This window comes from Silene latifolia, chromosome 7 (assembly GCF_048544455.1).
Source record: "Silene latifolia isolate original U9 population chromosome 7, ASM4854445v1, whole genome shotgun sequence".
NCBI classification, from domain to species: Eukaryota; Viridiplantae; Streptophyta; class Magnoliopsida; order Caryophyllales; family Caryophyllaceae; genus Silene; species Silene latifolia.
This window is the reverse complement of record NC_133532.1, coordinates 69,694,915-69,703,274: the sequence shown is the minus strand read 5'-3', so window position 1 is coordinate 69,703,274 and position 8,360 is coordinate 69,694,915. Positions and strand designations below refer to the sequence as shown.

Here is an 8,360-nt window from a genome sequence, read left to right as displayed (position 1 = left end):
TCGGTTTGGTTGATGGGCATGGTGGCTCTCTTCGTCCTGCGGATTTATTGCTTTATTCTTTGGACAGGGGTCGTGATGTGTGCGTCGATCCGACGGGTTCTTCACCTTTGACTCGGGACCGGTTGGCGATTTTGTGTCGGGCCGGGTTGTCGCCGATCTTTGCTCAACAAAGTGTGCTAAGTATGGGGATTTGTGCGCGATAGCAGGTTATGGTTTCCTACCTTTCTCTTTCTCTTCACTTGGGAGCCGGTTCGGATGTTGTTGCCTTGCTCAGCGGATCAAGAAATTCTCGGATCTCAGGATGCGGGGACTCGGGTGGCCGCTGACATTTTTACTAGACTTAGCTTTGCTATTGCTAAGGGTGTGGGAACCCAGATTGTCTCTCGGCGCCCCACCAATTTCATGTAAACTTTTATTTTTATTTTAATGAAAGCTGCGCGCATCCCTTTAAAATAATAATAATAATAATAATAATAATAATAATAATAATAATAATAATAATAATAATAATAATAATAATAATAATAATAATAATAATAATAATAATAATAATAATAATAATAATAATAATAATAATAATAATAATAATAATAATAATAATGATGATAATAATGATAATAATGATAATAATGATAATAATGATAATAATAATGATGATAATAATAAAGATAATAATAAAGATAATAATAATAATAATAATAATAATAATAATAATAATAATAATAATAATAATAATAATAATAATAATAATAATAATAATAATAATAATAATAATAATAATAATAAGAAGAAGAAGAAGAAGAAGAAGAATAATAATAATAATAATAAGAAGAAGAAGAAGAAGAAGAAGAAGAAGAAGAATAATAATAATAATAATAATAATAATAATAATAATAATAATAATAATAATAATAATAATAATAATAATAATAATAATAATAATAATAATAATAATAATAATAATAATAATAATAATAATAATAATAATAATAATAATAATAATAATAATAATAATAATAATAATAATAATAATAATAATAATAATAATAATAATAATAATAATAATAATAATAATAATAATAATAATAATAATAATAATAATAATAATAATAATAATAATAATAATAATAATAATAATAATAATAATAATAATAATAATAATAATAATAATAATAATAATAATAATAATAATAATAATAATAATAATAATAATAATAATAATAATAATAAAGAATAATAGTAAAGAATAAGAATAGAAGAAATAATAGCGATAAGAATAAATAGAATAACAATAATAAGCGAATAATAATAGCAAGAATAACAAATAGAGTAGTAATAATAATAATAATAATAATAATAATAATAATAATAGTAATAATAATAATAATAATAATAATAATAATAATAATAATAATAATAATAATAATAATAATAATAATAATAATAATAATAATAATAATAATAACAAAGAATAATAATAGCAAAAACAATAATAGCGAATAAAATAATAGCGAAAAATAATAGCAAAGAATAATAATAGCAATAATAAAGAATAGAAAAGAATAAATAAAACAACGTAGTAGTAATAATAATAATAATAATAATAATAATAATAATAATAATAATAATAATAATAATAATAATAATAATAATAATAATAATAATAATAATAATAATAATAATAATAATAATAATAATAATAATAATAAGAGTTGTGTTTTGAGAGAAGTTTTCTCTCTCTAGAAAGGCGATCTATTGTTGCTCGTTTTTCTAGCTCGCATGGCTCGCGGAAGAGGTCGACCCCCCAAAGGAAGACCGTCATTGGATAGCTCGTCTCAATCCGCTCCTTCTCATACCACTTTCATGGATAATTCTGATCAATCCTCGGAGAATTGTCAAACCCAGGTGAATTCTCCTCGTTCCCCTGCTCTTCTCAGTGATTTTGTTGACACTGCGGTTCATAATTCTGCGCGTAAAACTCGCTCCTCCCAAACTCCTTCTTCAACTTTAGTGGTTAATACTTCTTCTATTGCTCCAAATTCCGCCATTGTTGCGAACAATTTGAGCTCTACTAAGGACTCCCCTGTTATTGTGACTGATAAGGTTGTCTCTGCTAATGCTACGGTTACTGACACCCCTGTTGTCGTTGAACCTGTTGTTGTTACTAATGTCGCCCCTAATTCCGAGGATTCTGTTGATACGTCAAAACCAAACTTAGGTTTTGGGGAAAATAACCCTAGGAAATGGAATGATGTTGTTAAAGGACCTAGTCAATTGGGTATGTCCTTATTCTTTGATGAACATAGCAAGAACTCTACTGAAATTGAGGTCAATCTTGAGGATTTCCAAGGGGAATTGGATTATTGGAAGTATACTTTAATGGGAAACTTCCTTGGGTCTAAGCCTAACCTAAAGCAAGTTCAAGATTTTGCCCAAAAAGCTTGGAAGCATATTGCTTCTCCAGTAGTCCAATACTACAGGAAGGGGTGGTTCAGCTTCAGGTTCGCCACTCAAGAGGATATGAATAATGTTCTTAGGGAGGGTCCTTGGAAACTGGGGTCAAGCTCTCTCATTCTAAAGCAATGGTATCCTAACTTCTCTATGGAAATGGATAAGATCTCCACTGTTCCTATTTGGGTCTTGTTTCCTGACTTGGAACCATTTCTCTGGTCTGAATCTGTGCTAAGCAAGATGGCTAGCAAGATTGGGAAACCTCTATTTGCTGATCTCAATACCACTTGTAAGACTAAACTGTCCTTTGCAAGGATCCTTGTTGAGGCTGATGTTTCTGCCACTTTACCTGATGAAATTGTTCTTAATACACCTTTTCATGGCCAAACTGTTCAGAGAATCATCTATGAATAGCTTCCTTTCCACTTTCGGGTGTGGGAAGTTAGGGCATAAACTCAAAGAAATGTAAATGGCACCAACCTACTAGTAGTGATCCCAAGAAGGTGTATAAGGCTAAGCCCTCTACTAACCCTATCCCCCCTAGTGTACCACAACCTGAGGTTGAGTTGGGCTCAGTATGCTATGAGCTAGGTGGTACCTCAGATGGCCAGATAGAGGATGCTACTCCTGAGCATGTCCAGGATCAACCAGTGCATCTAGCTGGTTCCTCACATGTTCAGGGTGATGGCTCCTCTTCTCTGACTACTGAAATGCACTCAGAATGCCATGTGCTAGGCTCACACTCTCCTCAGCATGCTGGTAGCCCTAGGGTGGTGGATAGGAGGTCTCAAATTGTCAAGAAGAGAGACTGTACTGAGGCTGAACACAGTGATAACCATAGTGATGTCCCACTTACTGAGAACAGATTTGATTCTCTTAGTATTGAAAATGAGCACTCTGATGCTACTCTAGTGGATAAAGAGCCCCCTGATAAAATTTCTCATGAAGATCATCTCCTGCAACATTAGAGGGTGTAATGACCCTCTCAAGCAACAAGAGATCAGAGATTTCTTGTGGAGTAATAAGCTAGATGTTCTTGGTGTTTTGGAAACTAGAGTAAAAAAGAAGAATGCTGATAATATCATCAAAAATAAGTTCAGCAATTATAGTGTGATATGCAATTATGACTGTCATTATAATGGCAGGATCTGGCTCATCTTTAACCCTCGCTATCATTCATCGTTTCTTATTCTCTCCAATGCACAGTTCATTCACTGTGCCATTAATCATCATGCTACTTCTCAGAAATTCTTTCTTACTATGGTTTATGGTAGTAATGATCCTAAAATAAGGGAGGATCTATGGACTGCTCTTTCTTCCATTCAGCATTCTGTTACAAGTTGGGTCCTCCTGGGGGATTTCAATGTGATCAGGGATGTTAGTGAAAAGATAAGTCCCACTCCTCCTACCCTGGATGATATCCTAGCTTTCAATACTTGCCTCTTGAATTGTCGATTGGATGATATGAGGGGGTCTGGATGTGAATATACCTGGACTAACAAGCAAGATGACAGTACCAGAACTTGGTCCAAGCTGGATAGGGCTTTAGCTAACCTTGACTGGTTCAACCAATTCCCTACCACTTATGCTAATTTTTTGCCTGCTGGTATATCTGATCACTCTCATGTACTGGTAACAGTATTTGATGATCCTCCTTTAAAGTCCAGATTTAGCTTCCTTAATTGCTGGACTACCCATGCCTCTTATAGGGATCTTGTCACCCAGGCATGGCATCTCCCTGTTCAGGGTACTGCTATGTTTAAGCTCTTTGGCAAGCTCAAGAATGTTAGAGTCAGCTTATATGGCCTTCACAAGCAAAATTATAGTGACATTTCCAATAGAGTGGTGGTAGCTAAGGTTGCTCTTATGAATTGTCAAGCTATGCTGCAGTCTTGCCCTCTTTCTCCTGATCTTATGCACAAGGAAAAGCAGTTGTTCGTTGACTATAATACTCTTAAGCAAGCTGAAATGAGCTTCTTAAAGCAAAAAGCAAAAGTTGACAATATTAAACATGGTGATTGCTCCTCTAAATACTTTTTCTCTAGACTGCAGGAGAGGAAAAATCAACAAATCATTGGCAGGATTGTTGATAGACATGGAACTGAAAGGATTGGGTTGTCTGATGTAGCTGAGGGTTTTGTTGATTATTACTCCCATCTCTTGGGCTCTACTACTCCCACTTCTCCTTTGGATACATCCCTAATTCATCAGGGCTCCTGTGTCTCCCCTGAGGACTCTGCTAGTCTTATTAAACCTGTCTCTCTGGATGAAATTAAAGCTACTTTGTTTAGCATTAGTTCTGACAAGAGCCCTGGGCCTGATGGTTTCTCCTCAGGTTTCTTTAAGGATTCCTGGGAGCTTATCAGCTCTGACTTTTGCAAAGCTGTGTTAAACTTCTTCAATACTGGTAAAATGAGTAAGCAAGCTAATTCTACTTTGCTCACCCTAATCCCAAAAAAAAAAAAAATAGTAACTTTGTGACTGATTTCAGACCTATATCTTGCTGCACCATTATATATAAAACCATTAGTAAGATTCTGGTCAACAGACTTAAGCCTATCCTCCCTTCCCTTGTGGGCCCTGAACAGGCTGCTTTTGTCCAAGGGAGAAGTATCTTTGAAAACATTATGCTTTCTCAATCCCTTGTAAGGAACTATTCCAGGAAATTCCTTACTCCTAGGGCTTTAATCAAAATTGATATTCATAAAGCTTTTGACTCTTTGCAATGGGACTTCATCCTCAATATGCTTCATGCCTTGAAGCTTCCCACTGCTTTTATTCACTGGATTATGGGGTGTATTTCTGGTTCTTGGTTTTCCATTAAAATCAATGGTTCTACTCATGGTTTTTTCAAGGGTAAGAGTGGCCTTAGGCAAGGAGACCCACTCTCTCCCTACCTCTTTGTGCTCGATGGAGATTTTATCCGGACACTTAAGGAAGTTAGATTCCAAGCCTCGTGTCGATCTGCATCCCAAGTGTGCTAAAGTTAAGCTCACTCACTTAGTCTTTGCTGATGATTTGATGCTCTTTACTCGAGGTGATGTACCTTCTGTCACTGGTGATATGGGTATTATTAATGATTTTGCTTCCTGGTCTGGTCTTCATGCTAATACTACTAAGACTGAAATTTATTTTGGTGGAGTTAATCCCTCTGTCAGAGCTCAGATCCTGCAGGCCACTGGGTTTACTGAGGGACATTTCCCATTCAGATATCTTGGGATCCCTCTCAACTCTACTAAGAATTCTGTGGAAGTTATGGTACTCTTATTACCAAGATTCAAAACTCCCTACTTCACTGGTCTAACACTTTCCTCTCTTATGCTGGCAGAATCCAAATTCTTAACTCTGTTATCTTTGGGCTAGCTAACTTTTGGTGTGCTACTGCTCTACTTCCTAAGACTATTCTGAAAAGAATAAATAAAATTTGCAAGGATTACTTCTGGAATGTAGAACCTGGTGCAAGGAAACTTGTCTTCCATTCCTGGAAATGCATTTGCAGGCCTGGGGATGAAGGTGGGTTCAATATTAAGGAATTGCTCTCTTGGAATAAAGCACTGCTGGCTAAATGGCTTTGGGTGCTTGATCATGACTTTGAAGGGAATTGGGCTCAGTGGAATCGAGCTTACACTTTCCCTGATAGTTCCATTTGGCAACTTAGCATTAAGGATAGATACCCTGAAAGCCTGTGCAGCCTTATCAAAGTTAAAGATGAAATCCTGGCTAGAACAGGTTCCATTTCTACTGGCACTGTTGTGGTGGCCAGTTGGTTTGCCCATGGTAAATTCAAACTTGGCTTGGCTTATGACTGGTTCAGGTTACATGGTCCTATTCTCCCCTAGTTTAAAGCTTTACAGGGTTCTGCTGTTCTACCCAAGCACAGAGTTACTGCTACTCTTACTGCTCTGAGGAAGCTACCAACTGTGGATCTTCTGGCCAAAAGAGGAATGGTCATTATTAACAGGTGCATCCTCTGTAAGCAAATGTCTGAGTCGCATAGACATCTCTTTTTCAGATGCCTTTACTCTCAACAAATCTGGCAGGGGCTTGTGCATTGGATGGCTTTGCCTACTCGAAGTAATGCTCTTGATACTGAACTCACCTGGATGGTTCAATCTAGGGGCAGACATCATTGGAAGCATCAGTGGAGAAAGAGCTGCTTAGCTGCTGCTATCTATCATATTTGGAAAGAAAGGAATGGCAGACTTTTCAGTGCACATGAAACTCAACCTGTTACTCTTGTTGAACAAATTAAACATGTTGTAAAACTTAGGCTGTTAGCTAGTCACTCTCAGGCTTGCATTGAGGATTAAAAGTTCGTTTTGTTTACCCTCTTGGGTAGCTAGTGGATAGCTTTGTAAGGTTTTATCCTCTTCTTAATAAAATGAGGTATATCTTCTTGCAAAAAAAAAAAAAAAAAAAAATAATAATAATAATAATAATAATAATAATAATAATAATAATAATAATAATAATAATAATAATAATAACAATACCCAGTATCTGCACCTTCCAAAAACCACCCGATGATGATCGGACTATAACATATTTTTGATATGCGTGCATGGATTGGCTATACATGAGACGGTTTAGTGCACTACTCGGATATGAAAAATGATTTCATGAATGGTTTTCTAACTTCATTTGCATTAAAATAACACTATTTAGAGTTAAAACCGTCTTCGGACCCAAAACCTAGGGCAGAGTACGAATCGGGCATTTGATCCAAAGTGCTAGTTCGGATCGGATATCCATATTAAAAATCCTGAAGTTAGATATCCAATATCCAAACCAAATGTTTCGGATATCCAATGTTCGATGCGGATATCCGTCGGATATCCATACTTTTGAATTTACTTTAAAATTAAGTTTGAAACACGATTATATTCATAATCTTACATGATGGTTTTCTTTAGTATTCTTATTCCAATGTTCTCGACATAAAATTTAAGTACCACCTAAATATTTCTCTAATATTTTAAACAATAATTAAGTTGTTGTATCAAATAAAATTTTATTTTCTCGAAATTATACTAGACAACTATAGTTTCGGATCGGATCAGATATCCAAATGTTTTAATTCTAATATCCATATCCAAACCAAAACCAAAGATTTCGGATCAGATATCCAAACCAAGCTTAACTTTCGGATCGGATATCCAAACATTCGGATCGGATTAGGATCGTATATCGGATCAGTTTGGATAATCGGATTTTTTGCTCTGCCCTACCAAAACCGACTCAGAAACCCGCAACTCGAGTCAACCTGAGTCAACCCGAGTCAACCCAAATCTCAAATGTCGAAAATAATGCCATGAATGTCTTTATCATGTCATTTCATTAAAATGACCCTAATTAGAGTCAAAATCAACACCGGGCTAAAAACTGACTCGAAATTCAAATCCCGACTCACACGGGTCAAACCCGAGTCAAGCACACAAATTACCTACCCCAAGTAACACCCAAAATCATCTTATTAGGTGCCCATATTATTACACGACATCTTATTAGATTACCACAAATCAAACCAACCAAATAATAGATAGAGCAAAGGCCACGTCCAAATTGAAAGGGACAGTACACCCCTTTCAATCACTAGGTGGCTCGCGCCTCTTTGGGCTGTCTGCTTAGCCTCTAAGCAAACTCAACCGACCTACCATCCCACATTTCTCTATAAATACCCACCATCACACACCATAATCTTTACGCGAGCGTCCGCCCCCTCACATCTCTCTTAAACTTCTAGACTCGACTTCCTAAGTCACTTAATCGACACGTGTTTTCGACCTACCGATCGAAAACACAAGCCTTACACATTTTGTTTGGTACCGTCGTCGTGCATTCAACCGACCCATTTGACCAACTCAATTCATCAATCAACATGTTTTAATTAACATATTATCAACCTATTT

General features: G+C 35.8%; 1 protein-coding gene across 1 annotated transcript; it reads left to right on the top strand.

Annotated features, from left to right (window-relative positions):
* Window positions 1–1,863: 1,863 nt before the first annotated feature.
* Window positions 1,864–6,761, top strand: LOC141590209 (uncharacterized). Its single transcript, XM_074410816.1, has 6 exons — window positions 1,864–2,811; window positions 2,898–3,409; window positions 3,597–4,858; window positions 5,489–5,633; window positions 5,780–6,265; window positions 6,332–6,761. Exons 1-6 carry the CDS (start codon window positions 1,864–1,866, stop codon window positions 6,759–6,761), a joined length of 3,783 nt encoding a protein of 1,260 aa, XP_074266917.1.
* Window positions 6,762–8,360: the final 1,599 nt, after the last annotated feature.

What these genes read in the sequence shown, in the direction of transcription:
- LOC141590209 (XM_074410816.1), top strand. Translation starts at nt 1,864, where the DNA reads ATGGATAATTCTGATCAATCCTCGGAGAATTGTCAAACCCAGGTGAAT. An exon ending in CCACTTTACCTGATGAAATT is followed by an intron (nt 2,812 to 2,897) that starts GTTCTTAATACA and finishes GTGGGAAGTTAG; the next exon opens with GGCATAAACTCAAAGAAATG. An exon ending in TTGGCTTATGACTGGTTCAG is followed by an intron (nt 6,266 to 6,331) that starts GTTACATGGTCC and finishes ACCCAAGCACAG; the next exon opens with AGTTACTGCTACTCTTACTG.